This window comes from Nicrophorus vespilloides, unplaced genomic scaffold (genome assembly GCF_001412225.1).
Source record: "Nicrophorus vespilloides isolate i.1.1-1 unplaced genomic scaffold, Nicve_v1.0, whole genome shotgun sequence".
NCBI classification, from domain to species: domain Eukaryota; kingdom Metazoa; phylum Arthropoda; class Insecta; order Coleoptera; family Silphidae; genus Nicrophorus; species Nicrophorus vespilloides.
Genome location: NW_017097871.1, coordinates 266,389 through 288,241, shown reverse-complemented (window position 1 = coordinate 288,241; position 21,853 = coordinate 266,389). Strand labels below are relative to the sequence as shown.

The 21,853-nt window shown below is 36.3% G+C and overlaps 9 protein-coding genes across 21 annotated transcripts; 4 read left to right on the top strand and 5 right to left on the bottom strand.

Moving 5' to 3' along the window:
* The first annotated feature begins 259 nt into the window (after nt 1–259).
* Nucleotides 260–7,609, top strand: LOC108561247 (meiosis arrest female protein 1). Of its 3 annotated transcripts, none has more exons than XM_017919096.1 (17): nt 260–851; nt 904–1,185; nt 1,240–1,409; nt 1,997–2,094; nt 2,148–2,302; nt 2,358–2,540; nt 2,597–2,938; nt 3,081–3,185; nt 3,245–3,426; nt 3,496–3,895; nt 3,958–4,668; nt 4,725–4,919; nt 4,978–5,239; nt 5,304–5,473; nt 5,595–5,820; nt 5,876–5,968; nt 6,246–6,358. In XM_017919096.1, the coding sequence occupies exons 1-17, from the start codon at nt 387–389 to the stop codon at nt 6,299–6,301; spliced, it is 4,095 nt and encodes a 1,364-aa protein (XP_017774585.1). In that variant the 5' UTR covers nt 260–386; the 3' UTR covers nt 6,302–6,358. The 3 variants fall into 3 exon arrangements, with proteins under 3 accessions (XP_017774585.1, XP_017774584.1, XP_017774586.1); XM_017919095.1 differs by having other exon boundaries at nt 261–851; nt 2,997–3,185; nt 6,246–7,609; XM_017919097.1 differs by lacking the exons at nt 260–851; nt 904–1,185; nt 1,240–1,409 and adding an exon at nt 1,563–1,766 and having other exon boundaries at nt 2,997–3,185.
* On the bottom strand, nt 7,601–8,379 carry LOC108561253 (NADH dehydrogenase [ubiquinone] 1 beta subcomplex subunit 10). The gene is made up of 3 exons (XM_017919113.1): nt 8,188–8,379; nt 7,977–8,112; nt 7,601–7,926 (listed from the first exon to the last, which is right to left on the bottom strand). The coding sequence occupies exons 1-3, from the start codon at nt 8,273–8,275 to the stop codon at nt 7,665–7,667; spliced, it is 486 nt and encodes a 161-aa protein (XP_017774602.1). The 5' UTR covers nt 8,276–8,379; the 3' UTR covers nt 7,601–7,664.
* Nucleotides 8,380–8,533: 154 nt separating this feature from the next.
* Nucleotides 8,534–10,993, top strand: LOC108561248 (nuclear pore complex protein Nup85). Its single transcript, XM_017919098.1, has 5 exons — nt 8,534–8,791; nt 8,859–9,902; nt 9,957–10,500; nt 10,557–10,656; nt 10,708–10,993. Exons 1-5 carry the CDS (start codon nt 8,765–8,767, stop codon nt 10,913–10,915), a joined length of 1,923 nt encoding a protein of 640 aa, XP_017774587.1. The 5' UTR covers nt 8,534–8,764; the 3' UTR covers nt 10,916–10,993.
* A 79-nt stretch (nt 10,994–11,072) lies between these two features.
* LOC108561251 (7,8-dihydro-8-oxoguanine triphosphatase-like) lies at nt 11,073–12,705 on the bottom strand. Of its 2 annotated transcripts, none has more exons than XM_017919110.1 (2): nt 12,228–12,705; nt 11,073–11,595 (listed from the first exon to the last, which is right to left on the bottom strand). In XM_017919110.1, the coding sequence occupies exons 1-2, from the start codon at nt 12,469–12,471 to the stop codon at nt 11,114–11,116; spliced, it is 726 nt and encodes a 241-aa protein (XP_017774599.1). In that variant the 5' UTR covers nt 12,472–12,705; the 3' UTR covers nt 11,073–11,113. The 2 variants fall into 2 exon arrangements, with proteins under 2 accessions (XP_017774599.1, XP_017774600.1); XM_017919111.1 differs by having other exon boundaries at nt 12,602–12,705.
* Nucleotides 11,625–12,233, bottom strand: LOC108561252 (7,8-dihydro-8-oxoguanine triphosphatase-like). The gene has a single exon (XM_017919112.1). It carries the CDS (start codon nt 12,134–12,136, stop codon nt 11,642–11,644), a length of 495 nt encoding a protein of 164 aa, XP_017774601.1. The 5' UTR covers nt 12,137–12,233; the 3' UTR covers nt 11,625–11,641.
* Nucleotides 12,706–12,793: 88 nt separating the features above from the next.
* On the top strand, nt 12,794–16,366 carry LOC108561249 (epsin-2). Of its 10 annotated transcripts, none has more exons than XM_017919103.1 (8): nt 12,794–12,972; nt 13,688–13,760; nt 14,091–14,450; nt 14,522–14,746; nt 14,806–15,095; nt 15,145–15,613; nt 15,675–16,082; nt 16,204–16,366. In XM_017919103.1, the coding sequence occupies exons 3-7, from the start codon at nt 14,099–14,101 to the stop codon at nt 16,010–16,012; spliced, it is 1,674 nt and encodes a 557-aa protein (XP_017774592.1). In that variant the 5' UTR covers nt 12,794–12,972; nt 13,688–13,760; nt 14,091–14,098; the 3' UTR covers nt 16,013–16,082; nt 16,204–16,366. The 10 variants fall into 10 exon arrangements, with proteins under 10 accessions (XP_017774592.1, XP_017774591.1, XP_017774596.1 ...); XM_017919102.1 differs by having other exon boundaries at nt 12,794–12,976; XM_017919107.1 differs by having other exon boundaries at nt 14,105–14,450; nt 16,204–16,365.
* A 764-nt stretch (nt 16,367–17,130) lies between these two features.
* LOC108561244 (protein C10) lies at nt 17,131–17,722 on the bottom strand. The gene has a single exon (XM_017919092.1). The coding sequence runs from the start codon at nt 17,623–17,625 to the stop codon at nt 17,263–17,265; it is 363 nt and encodes a 120-aa protein (XP_017774581.1). The 5' UTR covers nt 17,626–17,722; the 3' UTR covers nt 17,131–17,262.
* Nucleotides 17,723–17,958: 236 nt separating this feature from the next.
* LOC108561277 (cyclin-dependent kinase 2-associated protein 1-like) lies at nt 17,959–18,654 on the top strand. The gene is made up of 2 exons (XM_017919138.1): nt 17,959–18,094; nt 18,154–18,654. The coding sequence occupies exon 2, from the start codon at nt 18,156–18,158 to the stop codon at nt 18,462–18,464; it is 309 nt and encodes a 102-aa protein (XP_017774627.1). The 5' UTR covers nt 17,959–18,094; nt 18,154–18,155; the 3' UTR covers nt 18,465–18,654.
* A 46-nt stretch (nt 18,655–18,700) lies between these two features.
* Nucleotides 18,701–21,699, bottom strand: LOC108561275 (dynein assembly factor 5, axonemal). The gene is made up of 8 exons (XM_017919137.1): nt 20,786–21,699; nt 20,589–20,734; nt 20,302–20,534; nt 20,035–20,244; nt 19,662–19,977; nt 19,422–19,604; nt 19,083–19,373; nt 18,701–19,029 (listed from the first exon to the last, which is right to left on the bottom strand). Exons 1-8 carry the CDS (start codon nt 21,598–21,600, stop codon nt 18,707–18,709), a joined length of 2,517 nt encoding a protein of 838 aa, XP_017774626.1. The 5' UTR covers nt 21,601–21,699; the 3' UTR covers nt 18,701–18,706.
* Between the last annotated feature and the right edge of the window lie 154 nt (nt 21,700–21,853).

Here is a 21,853-nt window from a genome sequence, read left to right as displayed (position 1 = left end):
TGCAGTTAATCTTTAAATTATCACTATTGAATGAATAAAACTGTATATATCTATCACAATCATTAAAAATTTTACTAAATTATTTTTATTATGTTTCTGTATATAATTCATTGAATTTTAAGTAGTACTCATATTTTGTATCGGTTAAAAGGGTGGAAGCGTTTGTGGTTGTTTGAATGTCAAAAATGGTTTTGACACTTTGTACTTTGGGTTGCAATTTTTTTTCATTTTGTGCTTGTGTGATGTTTCATTCGATATCATTAGATATTATTATATCTATCATATCCTGGTTTCTCGGATAAGGCTTGATTTTATTATGAATGATACAATAGCCATTTATAAATTGTTGGTTGGTGATGTACGCAGCTGTTGCGGAAACGTGAAGAATGTTGTCCGGGTTCGAATGGCAGAGGTCTGAATCGACGGACGTTTCAGATTGTACGGCGTCGTCCCAATCTAATTTTCGTCGTGAATTTGCCAAAAGAAGTATCGAGCTTAGACGCTCGAAGAGTGCCCACAATGGAATACATGCAACTTCCTGGAGCACCAGCACACAAACTGAAAGCTCTCACTCCAGTTTTGATGATGACGATGACGCTGAAGAGTCCGCGTCCCGCAGTAGAAGAAAGCATCGCCACCACAGAAACCGTTGTAGGTCCAAGCGTCTACCCCCAATTGGAGTCTTTTGGGACATAGAGAATTGCCATGTGCCAAAGAACAAGAGTGCTTCAAGCATTGTTCAAAGGATCAGGGACTGTTTCTTTGAGGGCCACAGGGAAGCTGAATTTATTGTTGCCTGTGATATCCGTAAAGAGAATCCACAGATTATACAAGATTTAAATGATGCACAGGTATACGCTCAAAATCTTATTTAAATGCTTATTTAAAATTATTATTGTTTAGGTGAATATGATCCATGTCTTGTGTACAAGCAAGAATGCTGCTGATGAAAAACTGAGGCAAAGTTTGCGGCGTTTTGCAGAGACCCATCCTCCACCTGCAACTGTGATTCTGATATCTGGTGATATTAATTTTGCTGCTGATCTTTCAGATCTCCGTTATAGAAAGAAAATCACTGTGATCCTTATACACAATTCAAATGCAGCAGATGCTCTCATATTATGTGCAAATAAAACACTCCCATTTTCAACAATAACTGACAACTTACCTCCTCTTAAAAATAAGGTAAGATATGGATGGCAATTATCTCAATTGTATTTACTTGAAATTCGATTTTAGGTACAAGAATCTGTTGATTTGTTGGTATCAAATCTACCTAAAGTATATGACAAAAGACTGAAAATCAGACTTAAGCTGCTTTCTGACAATTGCGGTGGTCGTGTGACTGAAGTAAATAATGACGAAGGCACTGCCATTTTAAGATTCTCATCTCTTGATTTTGCATTAAGGTGAGTACATGAGGATTTTTAAAAGCCATTTAATAAACAAAAAATACAATCTCAAATTATTTGCAATGTGGTGATAAGAATCCATAAAAAAGGATGTATGATTTTTACTTAGTTTTTGAAATATTATCAGTAGTGGTTTAGCATGCAGTGAGGCAAATATGTGTATAATTTTATTTAATTGCATCTAAAACCATTTCTCTTTACACATTTTTAAATCTTATGTGCTTAACAATTTAAATGCACTGAAAATTGTTTAATTTTAATTATATATTCATTCAAATATATTTGAAAAAGATTTATTTAAACATTTGAAAAGAAGAAGAAAATGTCTCATTATAGGCCTTACACAAAAGATAGGTTTGTGCAATTTGCTTTAATAATTTGTATCTTAATCATTTGTTTCACAGAATATAGATTATTTTAAAGTGTGCTGGTATAGAAAAAGTAAAATGGTGAACGGAGTTTTTTTGCCACGTGTTCACTTCTTATCGTCATCTATCATAAATTTAGTTCAAGTTTAACCGTAGTGGTCTTGAAGTTTTCAGAAAGTGTTCCAAGTTGTCTTAAATTATTTTTTATATTTTTAGGGCCCAGAGGCGACTAAATGGGGAAGATGTTTATGGGAGGAAAATCGTTGTGTCAAATCCAGCGGATTGGCGTTCCCACCATTCGCCAAGAAATTTTGGTAATTACGTTTTAAATTTTTATCCAAGAAGAAATTAAATAATTTATTTACAGCTGGTCGAAACAAGGCGAATAAAGGTGGTAATAGCAGCGATAATGGCCAGTTGGGATACAATTTGCCTTCGCAATGTTACAACGGTAGCCAACAGAACGCGTTCTACAATCAACCTTCGAGTGGTAGCCGAGAATTATCCTGGAGATCGTTTGGGGTAAACATTTATTTGAAATCGCCATCTTATTTTATATTGTCATGAATTCCTTCAGGAATCAAACACATTTCGAACGTCGCGCAGTTGTCCACCTCATCACCAGATCGAACAGGTCTGGTCTCAAAGAGGATTCAATGGTGGTAGCAGGCCGAGAACACCGCAAGAGGAGACCGGCAATCCTTTGAGAAGCCATAAGAATGGGGCAGCTACTGCAAGTTGCGATTTTAATGATCACAAGGCAAACCTCGTTATATATGGATTTCGAATTATTTAACAAGAATGTTGTTATTGTAGGCCTTTTATTCGTCGAATAATACATTCCAACCGATAAATTCGGGACAACAGCAGACGATCGAGTTAGTGATCAGCAATTTTGATTCATCTATCAAAGATCTCAGAAATGTTCTTTCGAATTTAATTAAGGAGTATGCCATGGTGTATAGTATTAACATCACTTGCCAACCAGATGGTAGTCCAATAGCATTGGTAAAAGTAGGTTCGCAGCAGGATGCGCATAATATCATTTCCAAACTACACCACTACAAGTTAGGTTTCAAGCGTCTTATAATTGCCTACACCCAAAGCAATACCCTCGATCCGGATCAATTGAAAGAGATGGTCATAACGTTGCTCCAGGTATTTAAAATTTATTTAAAAAATAAAAAACAATAATCTTTATGTATTGAACCGCTAGGAAGCCCCGCTAAATTGCATGCCGCTTTACCGTCTGCTTTATTTGCTGGAAGAGCGTTTTTTAACTAACGTTTCCGTTTCCGAGGTCAATAAATTACGAGACATATGCAGAATAACCGACGACAATGGCGAAAGGATCATCTCACTTACTCCCGAGATTAGGTCTTCGCCTCCGGCAAACTTACAACGGGTAAGTTATACGTCCAACGATTATTATTATCATTCGACAGTATGATGATTGATTTACAGGCGCATATTTTATACTGCTCGGTTCACTGCCCGAATGGTCTGAACGGAATCGAGGACCTCGGATGGGATTCGGAGGAGACCGACGTAACCGAAATACCTCACATTAATATGCCTTTAAAAGTATTCGCCAACAAATTAAACACTCTTCTATCATCTCACATGGGAACCCTACCACTACTAAGGTAATCCACATGGCGGAAAAAGTTTATCTTCATAGAAATATAATATCGTTTGATTTAAATTTGTTACAGTTTTGCCGTTTGCTATAAACATGAATTTGGGGAAACATTGCCAACTGATAACAAGGGCGTGCCGTTAGAGCACTTAGTTACATGCGTCAGCAACGTAAAATTAAAGTATGGGGGTTCCAATCGCAATACAAAATATATCGTCAGGGATATATTCGTAAAGTCCAACGAAAAGGATGAATCTTTTATGACTAGTCTATCGCCATCGATCACTTCTAATATAAGCTTGTTGAGTCGGGAACTGGTTGATCTGCTAAAAACCACCGAGAGGTGCCAACTCCAACTGAACAAATACATTCCAGCATATCACCATCATTTTGGCCGCCAATTACGTGTTGCAGATTATGGGTACACAAAACTAAGTGATCTACTGCATAGTCAACCAATCTCCAACGTAGTACAAGTAATATATTAACATCTAACTAATAATATTTCGCATTAATATTAATTACTATTTTCCTGCAGATATTGGGAGAGGGTGCCAAAAGGATAATCACCTTGACGCATTCCACGCAAATGCGACGATTCACGTCTGATCTACTGCGTGTTCTGAAGAGCCTCCTTTCTAAGCAGCTAACGGCGCAAGAATTCCCAGCAGCTTATGAACGTGTCCTCAATAAATCATTCAATGCCATCGAATACGGTCTTTGTTGTCTAGATGATTTGCTAGATGAAGTCCCTGAGAACATTATAGTAATCACGAAAAAAGAGGATTCTATCAGCATCGCAATCCCAAAACGTGAGCAAACCGGAGAGGAAATCATTCGCACCAAACAGTTTGCCGAAGAGGTCATTAAATTGCTCTCGTACTCGCCACAGTGTTCAATGATATTTAACAAATTCGTGCCAGCCTATCATCACCATTTTGGACATCAGTGCAAGGTATCCGATTACGGGTTCACCAAACTGATAGAACTTTTTGAAGCGATTCCTGAAACGGTTAAAGTGGAGGAACTGTCGGATGGTGAGAGGAAAGTATCATTGACTTTGCCGAAAGCATTAAACCTTAGGGGTCATCAAATTGCGGATCTGATAAAAAAATCCCATCTCTCATACTTGCCGCTGGAAGGATTAGCTTCTTCCTTCCAAAGAGAGTACGGATTTCCACTGAAAGCACATTATTACGAATGCAAGGATATTAACGAGTTGGTCTCTAAACTGAGTGATAACGTGAAGGTAATTATAATTATTAATTAAATCGTTCAACACTATATTATATATTCTTTACACAGATAACATACAGTAATGCTGGTCCGCTATTGGTCCCGGTCGAGAATGAGAACCAATCCACGCTGACGTTGAGAATATGGGCGTTGCTCATTAATCCTCCACACCATATGAATCTGAAAACACTGATCAAGCTGTACAATAGTCGATACCAATGCAACATAACCATGGCAACTTTGGATCAGTTAAATAATGTGATTGTAAGTATATTTATTTGAGTAAAAGTCAACATTGCGCTCACGTCTTCTTTAATATCAGATTAACAAATCGTCAAACATGGAATCGATTTTCCTCAGTCCGCAATACTCAACAGCGGCGAAAATCTACTTAATGTTATACAAAGAGGGAGGTCAAGTGGCCTACAATTATCTGGAGAACATATACAGAAAGACCTATGGTGTTTCGCTTATACAAAGCGAAGAGGATACATTCGAGAAACTACTCGGCGATTTTAGTTTTTTAATCGTTATGCGGAGAACCAGGAAGAAAACAAACATCGCTCTTAATCCGAAAATTACAGGTCTTACTCTTAGATTTAATTAATCAATTACTTTATTATACGTATGACATTATTTTCTTCACAGATTACGGATTATTGTTGCCGAATACTTCCAACGGCGGGAATAACAACAACAACCACTTCGCGAGAATGGACGATGGTATGAGTTGGCCTCCACCTCCTGCTCACGATTTGGTATTGGACAGCAACAATAGAGGAATTACACCACCTAAACCTGACACGCCACCTGCTCCGGTAAATAATAATTATTAATTATATACATACAAATGCATAAAGATTGCCTTGGTATTTTCTTCCAAATAATTATATATTTAATTACGATTATTAATTTTTTGTTATGTATTTGTACATGTAGGGAAAAGCTCCGTGGAATAATTGGGACACGCCTACAAAATTCAACTCGAACATGGATTTCTCAATCTCGTTGCCAACTGCTAGAACACCGAAGCTGATGGGTAATTCTGATTCGCTGATTTCGCCAACGCGCAATCTTCTGCCTGCCAATCCGCACCCGATGATGCCAATTATGTCACCACCCGCCGCCTATGAGCTGCCGATGCCAGACAAATTACTGAGAAAAGGTGATATATTGAAATATCGCGTCTGATCAGTCCTTAATTATATTTTCGAGCGTAGGCATATTCTCGGATGATTCCACCGATTCCGGTGTGAACAACTCCCAGATCGTCTCTGAAAACGAAATGGACATATCCAACAATGAGCAAACTGGTGAGTCGCTTTACCAATTAGTAGTCAAATCGTGTTCTGCTGGCTGCCTCTACGATGAAGCAGTTGGCTCTCCAAATGATAAAAATACGCAGATTTGAGTTGACGTAACGATCGATGTTCCAACGCATTTAATTATTTTTTAAACACAATTACAATATCTCCAATGTAAATCACATTTCAAGTATTTTTTTAATTAATTACAAATGCTCTTAATATTTTATGATTTCAAAAAAAAAATAAGTAAGTATATTTAAAATATCCGAACATATGTTTGCAGGCACCAAACCAAAATACACCAACTTGAAGCCGGAGTTGCTCAGTTACAAAATGTAATTTATTAAAAGCATAAATCGTCAAAAAACGCACAATTTTGATGAGGTAGCAAGCAAACAAACAAACAAAGAAAATAGAAAGAAAAGAAAGTATATATATTTATAAATGTTGTGTTTGTCGATATATGTGATTTACATATTATTAGGTATTTTCGTGTTGCTTTTCAGCTCTGTATGTTAAATATGTATTTCATTAGCCACTCAATAAAATACATATGTTAACACGGCTGATAATGCAAAGCGAACGGCGATTTTCCTCCCTGTTCCCATCATATTAAGAGAAAATGTAAATTTGGCATAATTATCGCGGAACGATGCGTGCATGCGCCCCTTTAGTATTATCGTATAATTTTAATGTCCATTTTAATTTGTTCAGTTTTGTGAATCTGTGATTTATAATTGTTTTAATCATAAACCACCAAAGATTTTTTTTAAAGTAATAATAATGATTGTTTGTTCTTTTAATATCTGTTGCATCGTCAAATATAGCAAGTAGTAGAAATATATGAAATGTATTCAATGTGTATTAAGTGTGTGAGCATGGGCTAAAAAAATATAAACGAAAAGAAAAAGTAGAATAATAACACCCCAACAAATTGAGATATTAAGGCAGAAAAATAAAAAAGGAAAAAAATATATATTTTTTTAAAAGATGTAATAACAAAACAGGGTCTTATTGGATTACATCTTAGATTGATAATACTGATTTGTAATAACAATGTTAATTTATTATGATATATGTATACATATATTAACTGGGTCTTTTGCAAGAGCTCAATTTTTAATGTAGTTTAAGGAGAAGGCAAGGAAACGAAATAATTGTTTATTTTGTATGTGCAGTATCGATTTCAAAATGACTTTTCGAAAATCGTTTGTTTGGTGGATTATTCTCGCTGATTTCTTGAAAATCACTGTCGCTAATCCAGAATTAACAAATATACATTACCGATTCATAATTTCATCTAATTATTTGAAATTAGCAAAAGAATGAGCCCAAAAGACTGCTGCTTTCGTTTATGTACAATTTCATTCTGAGGCAAGAGCAAGCACATCACATTATTGAAGTATTTGTACATTCTTATATTATATATTCTCTCTTTTATATGAATTCTGACACTTTGATTATTGTATTGATTATTTTTAGCTAATTAAGTTTAGGTATACATACATTTTCTCACTTTCTGTCTGTACCTCTTGTCTCTCCCATTTGGTTGCCTCACACATCAAATCTGTTGTATATCCATAAATAATTATGATTTTTTTATGTATTATTATATTATTTTTAAGTAAAGAGAAATAATTAAATTGATATCAATTAGTTTATTTAATTACAATGTTGACTAACAATTAATGGTAGTATCTCCTCATTCATTCTCTTCCTGCTTCATGCCAGAACCAACTGGTCCATGGCGACGCTCCCAAATCATCCTATGCTTTTGTTTCATGTATGCCATTTTTACATTATGGTAAGCGCCTAGATCGCCGTATTTGATGAACCAATTGGTAGTGGCATCCTCATATTGCTTCAAAACATCTTTACATTTCTCAGCATGATCAGGTGCTTCATACATCATGCAATCTTCAAAACGATGCCTCAGGATACTCAGGATTTCATTTTCAACTTGCCTGAAACATTAGAAACAATACATAATATCATTTCATAGACACCTACATACTTGTCCCGTTTATATTGGAAATTGGCCTCAGTATAGCACACAATATCATCATTATAACATTGATCAATAGTGGGCACGCGACGGAACTTTTGATGGTACCATGGATAATGCTGCTGATTAGGTTCAACAATCTTTTCTATAACGAAATCATTGCCAATCAGTAAAACGACGATTAAACAATGTGAGGTTATGTAATTATGTAATACGTTACCTCTTACGAATACTACAGGACCCTCCAGCATGCCCCTCATAGTTTGGAAAAACTGCTCAACAATATTCCTTGGCTGCGCTTCCGGCATTCTGATTGTCTACTTTCTTCTTCAATAAAATAAATAAATCCGAAATTTTATATTAGATTTTGACAAATCCTAAATTTGACAGTAACTGTCAAATACTGTCAAGGGGATTGTCAATTGGATTGTATTGGATTGTACTAGACTCATTCATGTAGAAATGTATAAGTCACAAAATAATTCATCGTCTTAGTTCTAGTTAAATTTTTAAAATTAAAATTTCATAATCACATGAAACATGTTGATATATTATTGTCTAAGTAACAATGTAATGTAATAATTCAAAGTTGCAGAAATTGTTTAACAATAGATTGGTATATTGTTGGTACACCTGTTTCACACTATGTGATGTGAAGCGGTTAAGCGGTTAGTTTACATGAAATCGTGTGGCTTTGTTATTGTTTCGCGCTTGGAGTGGTTTGGTGTTCTACTTCTTTTCTTGGAGTTTAAAACGTAAATATTTGTGCCTGAGTTGAATTACTATACTGTTAAAAAATGGAGGACGAAAATTTAAAGACCTTTGTAAGTGACTCTAAGTCTTAAACGATTATTTTTTTTGTAGGTTAACTCTTAACATTTTCTTTTTTAGTTGATACCAAATGATTTATGTAAGAGCGCTGGAATAGCTGGCACTTGGATGTCAGGAAACAAAATTGGTGTATTTCCTTATCACAATATTAATCATAGTAGCAAAGATGCCCCTAGTCAATACACAAAGAATGTTCCATCTTCAGTATTCCATGTGAAGCATGAGGTTGTGCTATTTCACCCAATCTTAAGGAGATTGGTCACAGAGTCCATGGGAATTTTTCTCAATCTGCAGACTGTTGTTGAAAACAAACCCTCTGATTATAAACAGCACTTGCAACAGTTTAGTGTGCAGTATCGTTCTGTTATTAGAGCCAGCTTGGAGAATCTCAGAGATGAGGTGCTGAGAGCCACAGGAGAGGAGAGAGAGACCTTACAGAACTTTATAACAATTTTCTATTCAGTGGAATGCATCTGGCATCTTTGTGAAATCTTATATATTGAAAATATTCCAGGACATGTGGTGATTAAGCACCTGTTGGAGTGGGTCAGATTCCATTTTCCGAAATATGAAAGAAAAGCTGCTTTTTTACTTTCTGGTGAGTCAATTGGTTCACTGGAATCAAGGCAAGATTATTGGGAAACCGTTATTGGATGTCTGCTTCAAGGCAGAGTGGAAGTAGTCAGGGCACTGCTTTCCTGTCATTCCGCCGCAAATAGTACTCATTTTAAATTAGCAGATCAAATTTTGAAAAGTATGCCGACATACGGGGTTTATGAAGGCGTTTCTGTTCAGGAGTTCAATTTACGATGGAAGCATTGGCTAGTTGATACGCAATCAAAAATTGACTCAAAATTATTTATTAGTGAGAAGAATTTACATTTAATGATGAGACTTATTGTCGGCGAAGAAATGGCATGGTCTGAAGTCCAGAGCCAGTGCGAGGCGTGGTACGAACTCCTGGCCGCTTGGTTGTTTTATACTGAACCAACTGTGAAATCATTTGAATTGGGCGCATTTGCAAAGAGGTGTATATCACGGATGGGAACTAGAATGCATCACTTGGACAGAGTTCTATTGGCTGCGATGGAAGGAGATGTTCAAGTGAGACCATTAATGTTATTTTTTGTAACTTTCCTATCTACATATTTGTTCTAGATTATTAAGGAAATTCAACATATGACAGAAAACGGATGGTTCGTGACGCATCTGATGGACTTGTTATACCACTGTGAACAGTTGGAGAAATGGCAGACTGACAAAGAAGATTCCTTAAAACTGAGACATTCATTCGTCTTTGAATATGGTAATACCCTGGCGGGACATAAATCCTTGTGGCAGCTAGGTCTCAACTACTTGGATCACTGTTTTCCTGATGGTTTAGCTGCCATAGAACTACTGTTGCCTAGGGTGCCCATAAACGACGAATCTAAAGCGCACAGAGTGATTCAAGAGGCACAAAAGCGTGGCCTATCTCATATTGCACATTCAGTCGCTAAAATTGAAGGCTTGAAGTCGTTGAGGAACGATAGAATGGGCAATGCTCTGGTGTGGGCTTTAAGATCCCAAGACTCGAATTTTGCGTCGTTCCTTGCAGACAAATTTCTTAAAAAATATGTGGATACTGGAATTCTTCCAAATGTCGATTTATTGAGTTACCTGGGATCCTGTATGATGGCCAGCGACAGGTTAATATTCTTAGGTAAAGTTTTTAAAAAAACTTTTTCTTTGACTTTGTAACAATTCAACGGATTTCAGGCAAATACTACCAATTCAATAAATTGCATAAAGACAAGAGTTATCGCGAGGCGGCGAAAGCGCTGGTTTCGCTGATTGCGTCAAAATTTACGCCAAAATTGTAAGTTATCTACTATATTTAAAGAAAAAAGAATTAACACGGTTGTTTCAGTTTTTGGAGTACCTTGTTGTCCGAAGCATTGACACTTCTGGAATGTGATGAACTTTTGCTATCATCTAATGATGTATTCAATCTGTTGAATGCGGTCGAAGAGAGATTGGATTGCCTGTGTGAACTGGATGAATTGGAGCCTTTAATTAGGTTAGGCATAGCTAGAAATCTCTCTAGGGCATTAACGTACGAGGCGCAGTATACGTGAAAGCTCAAGATTCCATGTCTGTTGTGACGTTTTCTTTTCTTTCTCTAATACATTTAAATAAATTATATAACTTGGTTATATAGTCGTTTTTTATTTGCAAATTTAAATAAATCTATGAAGTAGATTCAAAATATGGAATAAGATTTAGTTGGGTAAATATAAATACTACTACTTCCTTTTCCTAATATATTATACAATTTAGTTTAGATAAATAGCTTCGACGCAATAATTGACTAGATTGTTCATGTTATCGCTGTAAAAAGTTCCAGTGAATTTAATCTCTTTAACAACGAATTCTATCCAATGAGCGCAATCTTCCCACATTTCTTTGAATGGCAGTGCTTCGCTGGAGAACCATTTAGGCTTCATTTCTTCGGTCGTCCGTGGATATCCTTTGTATACGCTGCATACATATAAATGTACCAAACGATCAAGAATCTTTTCCGACCGATAAAATTTTAAGATGCCCAAATACTTCAAATCGGCCACTTCCACAACCAGACCGGATTCCTCGAACAGTTCACGTTTGGCGCATTCTGCTGGCAGTTCGCCTATTTCCATTTTCCCACCATATCCATTCCACTTACCAATCTCAAACCCTCTTAACTTTAAACCCAATAGGATCTCGTCCCCGTCGCGTTTTATAAATATTAATGTTTGTTCAAGCATCGTCATAGGATCTGGAAAACGTGAATCAACATATAAAGAAAGAGTTTTTATTCATGATCACAGAGTTACAGTTTTCACAAATTCATCATAATTATTATACAATGTTAAACGCATGCACCTATTATCTTCATTAGTAACATTAAATGTAACATCAAAGTAATCTTCATTGTGAATCAGTGGAAGCCACTTTGATGTATCTGGCCACATTTTCTCATAAGGCATGTTGTCCACTCTGAACCATCTTATTGGAGCCATCTCCTCACTCTCCACAATTTCTCCAAAAAATGAGGAGGACTTGAAAATGTGAACAACATCAGCATGGTTTTTGTTGTTGTTAATGTAAGTTACACAACCAATATGGTTCAGTTTTGCATCCAGGTTACACTCCTCCTTAAGCTCTCTGGATGCACCCTCGAGCAGAGTCTCCCCAGGTTCCACTTTACCACCAAAACCATTCCACAGGCCAACCCCTAAACCTCTAGTTTTATACCCTAGAAGAACTGTATTCCCCTTCTTGATAAAAATCAAACTGTATAATTTCTTGACGAACATTGTAATTAAACTTTAAATTCAGTTTTCGCGCTGACTAAACTGGTACTTTGGTTGCCAACTGTTGACTGTTGAATTGTGAGCTTTATCTTACCTGATTCGTTATTTCTTTGATAGCCAACCGTCACATCTATACTGTATACAGCATTGTATTCATTTTTGCAACGTTTGCATTGTAAATGGTGATTTACCACTTCCACCATATTCTCAATGGATGACAGATCTGATTTAAGAAAACTATTTTTATAAATAGAACGGCGCGTTTTTTTTAATGCTGATGAACTGAACAAAAATAGGAAACTGGATTTAACGGTTTTTGTTATGATACAGTTAATCATGTTTTACTATAATTCGCGGTTCCATTGATTTGCAATACACTATTATTGTTTAATTACATTATTTTATATATTACTAATGATTTAGCAAAAATTGCTTAGTTGCAATATGATTCATGGTTATCTAAATTACTTTGTTTTATACATATAACGAGTTTAGTTGCCTGTCCATTATTTTAAGTTGACTGACTTTAAACTTGATACGTAACTGTGAATAACTGTTTACTAATTTTGATTACAAGTTTCGATTTTCCAAGGACACTAATATGGTATCAAAAGTCAGTGTTGCCATTGTCACTTATACTGTAAATACGAAAGTCCCCAGTGTCGATCGGCCATCTTGGAATTACCTATGAAGTGAAATGAGTAGTGTCATCATTCGGGCCGAAATGTTTAAATAACAAAAGGTTTTTTTTCCTTTTCGACTGTTTTAATTTGCTTTTGGAATTTTGGAGTGGCTCAACACGGACTTCCGCTACGCAGAGCAGCCATCGGAAGCTACGGGTAGGTAAGTTTTTTTCGTCCTGCTCCACCTATTACTGTTTTTTTAGTCTTTGCCTTGCAGAAATTTCTTTTTAGAAATTGCATTTTCTCCATGACCTTTATATTCAATTAACGGTTCATTTGCGCTTTCAATCGTCAACTTCTATGTGATCAGCAATGAGATGAAGAATCGAACATAGTCGATCTATTTATTGACTATCTGCGGCAATGTAAATAAAGGAGCTGTCAAACGTCTTTGGCAGGAATAATAAATAATAAACAAACACAAGGTTATTCTTGTTTTCCTCCTTGTCCGATACACCGTGTCTCCGTAAATCGGTTGTCTCTGTCGTGATCCCAAAGTCCCCCCTTTGGGCGCGGGCACGTCATATTTGTATATATTATTCTTATCATGTGATTTTACATTAACTTGTTGCTTACTGATAAGATTGCCCACTTTACCTTATCTGTCTTAAAGTCTTCAAAACCTTGATATCATTGTTTCTTTAATGTTTTTTAATTTAAATTTTGCCAGCAGAAAATCAATGTAATCAAGCAAGTCCTCTTTTCGTAATACGTAACTATTTGTATGTTTATGAATATTACATGCTTGAACGTCGATATATCGATTTGGTAATTAGCGGCAGCTCGGAAAATCGTAGAAAACCCATAAGTGCCGTTTCCCGATGCGAATTTCTTGCACGTCACCTGATTCCTGCTATTCTTTCTGTTCCAGAACATCAACGACAGCGCTTAGGCAGCCCAAAATTGTTATTTTATTTTTTACTACGAAGGGGAACTAAAAAGACGTAAGAATTTGCATTCCACATATTTACCCTTTTTGGGGGGAAAAACATATTGTCACAAGTTTGCTTTCTATTAATTGCTTCCTTTTTGTTGTTTGTTACTTTACGCAGTTTAATTAAAGATTTAAAATCGCATTATTAACTAATTACGTTTGTTTTGTCATTAGGCAAATTTCTGCAGCAATGTGCCGTGGTATGATTAATTTCCATTCAAGTAGAATATTAATTAATCCTTTCTTCTGTTTGTTGTCACGTTTCTCGTTGTTATTTCTTTTATTTTCATTTTGGCATAGTGTGACAATATATTTTCTTCGTGTTCGATGAAACGTACAGGTGGTGCTATGCAGGTGAACGTGGCGGGTCTTCGGAGGAACTTGATGAACCTCGCGCACAATTACTCTGATGCGCAGAGGAAAGTACGAGAGGCAACTAGCAATGATACGTGGGGTCCTAGCAGCACGATTATGGCTGAGATCAGTGATCTCACCTATAACGTGCTTGCCTCCACGGAGATCATGCAAATGATCTGGAAGCGGCTCAACGACCATGGCCGCAACTGGAGGCACGTTTACAAAGCCCTTGTATTGCTGGAATATCTGATCAAGACAGGCTCTGAAAAGGTTGGTCAGCAGTGCAAGGAGAACATCTATGCAATACAGACTCTTAAAGACTTTCAACATATGGACGAGGCAGGTTGGTATTCGTCGAATTTTGTATCTCTTGTTTGTATTAATGCAGTGCTAATATCTTTTTGGTTGCAATAGGGAAGGATCAAGGCCAGAATGTCAGGGAGAAGGCGAAGCAGCTTGTGGCGCTGTTAAACGACGACGAAAGATTGAAGAGCGAGAGGGCGCGTGCTCTGAAAGCCAAAGAACGATTCGCCCAGAATGCAAGCGGTTTCGGTAGCGACGGAGGGCTAGACACTCCAGCGAGCCCACGGTTTCCGGCGTTCCAGGGCAGCAGCGAGTGGAACACAAGCAGAGACTCAGGTTTGATGACTACGAAGGAATATCTTTTTCTTCTTTCATAGTACGTGTTTGTTCATTAGTTGAATTGCCTCGTGATTTAGAAGTAGCTAGACCGCAGACTGCCGGGGAGGAAGAACTACAATTGCAATTGGCTTTGGCCATGTCCAGAGAAGAGGCGGAGCAGGAGGAGCAGAAGAGGAGGTCTGACGATGTGAGACTCCAATTGGCGCTCAGTCAAAGTCAGCAGGATTTCAAGACGACTCAAGACAAGCCCGGTAGCGCTCCTATCAACTTATTAGATGTGGGATTGGATGAAGCCTCTAACAACGTTGATCCATGGGGAATGCCGCAGGCCCAAAAGGCTCAGGTAGTGAATTCCACACAACATAATGTTATGTTCATGTGTTATTATTTTTTAGGCTGCGTCGAGTCCGTGGCGTTCTGGAGGTGGGACTTCGCCGGTGCCACAACCATTTGTAGATCCGTGGATTCCAACTGCAATGCCGCGCCCTCCATCGCAGCAAGGTAAACTTCCCGTACGACCGATGGCGGATCCCTGGAATTCCAAGGTTACGCCAACGCCTTTAGTGGAGACTGCAATTCGGAATGATCCTTGGTCTCCAGTCAGCCAGAGTTCATCGGATTTGGACGATTTCGACGCCATTACTAATAGAAATAGAACAATCTCACCTCTCCCGGCAACGAACGGTACCACCAATGGGAATAACAATAATACACTAATTCCGGACCCATTCGAATTGAATCTGCTCGGCGATATGTTGCCGCTTACTAACGAATCCAGTCCTTCGACTGGGGCCACTAAGAAAACTCCACATTCCTTTTTGGGCGAAAATTCGGCACTCGTTAATCTGGACAACCTAGTTACAGGTATATAAGTGTATTGTATCGCTCCAATCATATTTATTAATATCTTACTTGCTACTTGCAGTTGGTAAACCAGCGAATCAATTGGGAGCAGCAAACCCATTTTCGGATGGAACAGCTCCTGCGCCGGTAGCTGCGCCCCCACGGCCCATATTCAATCCTCAACCACCGAAACCGACGATGAATCAGATCAAGCAGACTGCGCCTTTCATTGCAGGCGGGGAACTGGGCTACGGGCAATCAGCGGTGCAAGCAGCATTTGCGTCCAATGGGGCTGCAGCGCCATCCGTGGCGACTCAGCCGGATCCTTGGGCTCCAGCACCAGCAACTACGAACACTGCAGCTTTAGGCACACCATGGATGAAACCAGGTGAAGCGCACGCCAATCCGTTCCTTTCTTAGTTGTCAAACTACTTCAGCAATTCTTAATTATTTTTATTTTATTTTTGAATTGTTTTATTTCCAATTTTTGGTAAGTTTTTATTTGCTTTTATTTTGTTTTATACAGATGACACTAAATAGTAGTAGCAACATTTGCATGTGTTATTTTATAATTTCTTCCAAATGTATTAATTTCTTCTTGTCTGTTGCAGGATATACATTTTAAAAGCAAAACAGAACAAAAGCAATTTTAAACTAAAAGCTTTCTAAACAAAGACAAAACATTACATAATTCATCCTAACTACTATATTTCTATAACACCAAAATCTAAAAAATAAGTTGATACGGAATGGGATTAAAAAAAAAACATTTTTTATAGAGTATATAATATATTATATATAGATTTTTCTAAATAATATGGTGCAAAGTTATTTATATATAAATTTATATAATAAGAATAATTATAATTATTATTGTGCCCCCTGGATAAAGAGATGATGGATAATGCAATTGCACTTGGATGGCAAAATAACTTGAATGGGTCTTTGCTCATTTCATTTCTATACAACACTTGGCTTTCAATTTCATATTTAAAAAAAAAGAAGTTTGCACTTTTGTGAATAAAAACATTATATTATTGTAATTGCATAAGACAAAATGTATAAGGTGTAAACTCAGTCCGTTCAAGTTTTAGACTGCAATTTTTTAATTCTTTTGGTTTGTTGGTGCATATCGAAGGAAGCAAAACGAATTTAACATTTAATATATACATAAATTTATTAACTCCTACTTGATTGTATTTATATATATTATTTATAATTTGTATAGCGATTCATTTTTATTTCTTATGTATATACATGTATCTATTGCATATATATATATTAGTATATACATGTTATTTTTCTTTATTTAATTATTATTTGAAGTTCAATTTGCTAACTGAAAAAATAAAAACATTGTAAATAGTATTCATTGATTAGATTCTATTATTTTATTGATTTTTTAAATAAAAAATTAATACTTTTTTTTTGCAATTATTGATAAATTGAGATTAACTTAAACAAGGTTCAGTGGCTTCATCTTAAATAAAGGATTTAATGGAGAATGAAATGTTATATTCATTTGAAAATAGACTTTATTTCATTACCACTTTTATTCATTTTTATTATTACATATATAATTAATAATATATCTGTTATGACTACAGTCTTTCTGTGTATTCACAAGTAGTTCACTATTGAGTAAAGCTTAGTTAATATTAGATATTTCTTCAATTCAGTCTGTCTTCAACAGTTGAGGTTTCATTGGCTGCATTTACAGAAACTGAAGGCAAGTAGTATGCCTTTATGAGACTATGTAGCCTTGCAATCTCTGGATCCACTCTTTCCATGTTCCTTAGCACTTGTGCAAATTTAATAGTTGTCTCCCTTCCCTCCGGGTAACCAAACTGCTTTAATGAATCAATCTGAATTTGCATTACTATAGGAAACAGTAACTGCATCATCTTAAGCATTTCATTGCCCACTGTGCTCTTTGCTTCTTCCAATTTTGCAACATTCTCTGCCGTTTGCAGCTCATCAATTGTCTTCTTCAATATCAATCTCACAGTCTCTACTGTTAATTCAACACTCATTTTAAGTGAAATAACATTAATTATTTTAATTTCTGTTTATATTTTTACTGTTTATCAGCAAAACCAATAAAACACGAAGGTTATATGGGCGGGATGGTTTCACTAGAACTAATAGTTCTATTGATATGGTGTGTTTATTAGAACTATTATGTTTAATATTTTTTTAGTACAAATATAAAAGTAGTTACTTATATAGTTAATAATATTTTACTAATTATTATGTTATTGCACTAAGTAATGCTAATTTTTTTATTGCAATAATAATATCGATGAATATATTATATAGTAACTTTTTGTTTTCTTAAGTTTGTTTACGTCTTAGTTTGAGTAACTTCACGTTGGATTGAGTTAATCTAATCAAAGCGAAGCAAAAAAAAGAACACCATTAACAAGTGACTGTGTGATAGTGATGTTTTTATTTTTTTAGTTTATTTTTTTTAATTATTTAAAGAGATCAACAGCAGTACCGGTAAGAAGGCTGTAATGTCGTTAATGTGTATTTTCTTAATTGTATTTCTTTAAATCAAGGGATGGAGGCCGTAGATATTCAAGCAATGGAATCAAAGTTAAGTGATGTTACTGTAACTGCCATACCAATGAACCAGAAACCCCAGAGTTCTGTAACACCTACACCACCTGCTGCCAAGGATGCCAATAAGGATCCAAATTTATCCAAGTATGCTCAACTGTTAGGGGTTATAGAGGAGCTGGGCAGAGAGGTGAGGCCAACATATGCAGGCAGCCGTAGCTCTGCTGAGAGACTTAAAAGAGGAATAGTCCATGCCAGAATACTGGTGCGTGAATGCCTGATAGAGACAGAACGCAGTGCAAGGCAATGATGTTTGTCTATATACAATTTATTTACTTTGTACTTAAAGTCAATGAGAATGGGAGTACAAAACTATGCATACCAAATCAAAAATAGTATATAGTCAATTACTTAACGAGGGGAAGAATATCCTCAAATATGCAGTCTCAGGATGTAGGAATTTAACACAGAAGGAAGAGTGAAGCAAGTCTTTTGTATTTTGTACCACTTAAGTTAGTGTTTTATTATTTATAATATACAGAATAGCATAAATTATAACTCAATCTGTTGGATATATTTGATGATTTCATCACACCCATCTTGATTTCTAATAAGTGGTTTATGTTTGAGCACCTTCTCCTCAACAATCTGCTTGCAGAATTTAACTAGAACTTTAAATACACCTTTAATCAATTCCTGAAACTCCATTTCATCATCATCAAAATGTATCATCAGTGTATCAATTATAAACTCGTGGTGTGACTTGAACGTGTCTCCCTTAAATTCCTCCGGGATATCCTCAAGTAGAATGGATATAGATTCAACTGAACATATACGCACCCCACTAATCGGATCGTCCAGACGCTTTAGTATTTCTATAAAATAAAATATTTAAATAATAGACAACAACAAACACAAATGGTAATACCTGGATATATTTTGATGAGATCGTCAATCCCCCAAATTTCTTTAACAACCATCATATTTTTGAGCAATACTAAAGCTTCGAGAGATAAATGACGGCTGCGATATGCACCGTCTTCAGTCAACGACAATAGCAAAGGTATGATCTGCTGCGATAAGGTTTGCAGAAGTTCCTTTGTGAATAGATCAACATTGATGGCAGGACTTAAAGCAGTGCAAAGGCAAGAAGTTGCCATGGTCCGCATAGCCTCAGCTGTGCGTCCTGCGTGCCATACCAGAGTTGGTTTAATGGCATCTGAAATATAAACCCTTAACAAATAATCTGAGAATGCTTTTATATTACCTGTAATCAATGTCTCTAAGAATATTTGAAGATTAATTGCATTTTTGAAGATAACGTCTTTTTTATCCAACGCTTCTGTGAGTGCGATGAAAGTCCTCAATCTGGCTTCAGGCTCGACACTCAAATCCAAGGCATCCACTAAAATCGCTCCAATAACGCCCAAATGCTGCCCGAAAGATGCATCTAAAAAAAATAAGATATCACTAATAATTCTCAGCTATTGCCTTTCTTTTATTTAACTCGAATAAGCAAGAATAGTTTCCAAAATGCACCGATCTACAGTTACTTCTGTCCAACCCTTCGGATCTCCATTTAACGATTTCAGCAAATCTTCCAAAAATATTTTCCACAGATCGTCGACATTGTCCAACTTTAAAACGTCGCTCAATCTTTGAAACATCCTCTCATCTAAAACCTCATCGTTTTCTTTATCTCTGATACTGAAGACTGTAGCAACAATGCGGAAAAGAAGTGATCCGATATCACCAGACAGTTCATCAGAGTATTTATCTTCAATCGAGTTAACACAGTTAATGAGTTCTTTCTGATATCGAGCCTACAAAACCAATTTAGTGTTTATTATAAAATCTTGTAACGGTAAAACAATAATTACCTTCCTACTTTGGCAGACATTGGGATCTACCAATAATTGCGAAATTTCTCTCAACTCAGAACAAACGAGGTCTTGTGGCGCACCCCGAATTAAGTTGGCCAAAACTGTGAGATGTCCATAATGGGCACCATCTTCTATAGCTGGCAGTATTAACTTCTTCCAAGTATCTACCGGCACGAAGGTACCAATCAATTGGCTAGCTCTTACAATCTAAAAATGACATTCGATAATTAAAATTGAAATATTATCTGAATACCATATATATACATTCACAACTACTCGTTCATCTTCGTCCCGAGCAGTGGCATACATAGCGACTAATAATTCTTGTAAATGCTGTGTGATACCGTCTTCGGCGTGATGTGCCACGGCGCAAAGCAACTGACTGCATCTTACACGGACATCAGCCTGCCAACTCGACAGTTCTCTAGCTAAAGCCGAAGTTAATTTGCCGATTGTCCTTTGTACTAAAACTCGACACCCTAAATTGGGTCTTTCCACTATAAAATAGAAACAATAATTAATAATCTACAGATACAATAGTAAAATCATACAATCTTTAGGATAGTGCTTCGGTAATTGCGTGAGAAAATCCAGTTCATCTTTGAAATCTTTCTCATTTTCCCGTTGATACTGCAAACCAACCTGCAACCATAATGTATGTGCTTCTGCTCTGGTTTCTGGAACTTCATCATTTAAACTATTTTAAATTTAAAATTTCATCTATTCTGTATTGCATTTTTGTTCTTACCCCGTAAGTAATAGTGGCAACAATTTGTAAAAAAATGAGTACCTATCTCTGTATTCTAGAAGCCACCTAGCAGCAACCCTGGCCACAGTTCTTCTCACTGCTGGTATCTGATCAAAGAGTCTTTCTGCCATTGGACCAGCTACCTCTTCCAAAGCTTTACAGCTACTTGCTAGCACAATCACTTCCATACATTGTATAGCATCAATCCTTATTTTGTATCTTTGGTGGCTAAAATTTCCCAAGACAGGTTTGACCAAACTCTCAGCTTGCATATGAAAATCCCTTGGTAAATATTTGGACAATAAAATTATGCATTTGCAACTCATTTCCTTTATTGCTGGATATTTATCTTTAACAGTTTCTTTTAAAATTATTACCAAATCATTCAGGAATGCTTTCAGCTGTGATCCTTCAGAATACTTATCAATTATACCATGGATTAAGTGTAATAATTGTAGACGAATTTCCTCAGACTCCTCAACAATTTCCACTGAACCAATTCTTTCAATGAATATTGGAAACAGGTAGGAAATGTAGTAGTCATTTATTGGTAACTTCTCCAGAATATACAGTTGCAATGTTTGAATTGCTTGCTCCCTTACAGGTTCTGATCTATCCCTGAGCGTGTTTAATAAGTATATATGAACTTCTTTAAATAAGCGGTGCAATTCATTATGATCCATAGGCTTCAGCGATTCTGCAAATTCTTTTAAAGCTAGTTTACGGACAAATTTGTCTTCGCTTTGCAGCGCGATGCAAAGCTTTTTCCCAGCATTTTGAACAATGTCGTTACCCTCAAAATCGTCAATCGACATCTTCAACACAATACTTTACACAATTCCACTAATAAACTAGAACGTTATTGATCAATGTTGATATGCCATTTATAAACAAGTTTCATGGCAACTGAAAATGTAACCTAGAAACCAAAGCATGTAAAATATGTTGCATACCCAATGTGTTTATTACAGTCTTTCCTAAATTTGGCGCCAAAATACTATATGATCTAAATCAGCGATAATCAATAATTTGGCGAAAAAAATCTCAACAATTGAAAATCCAATTAGC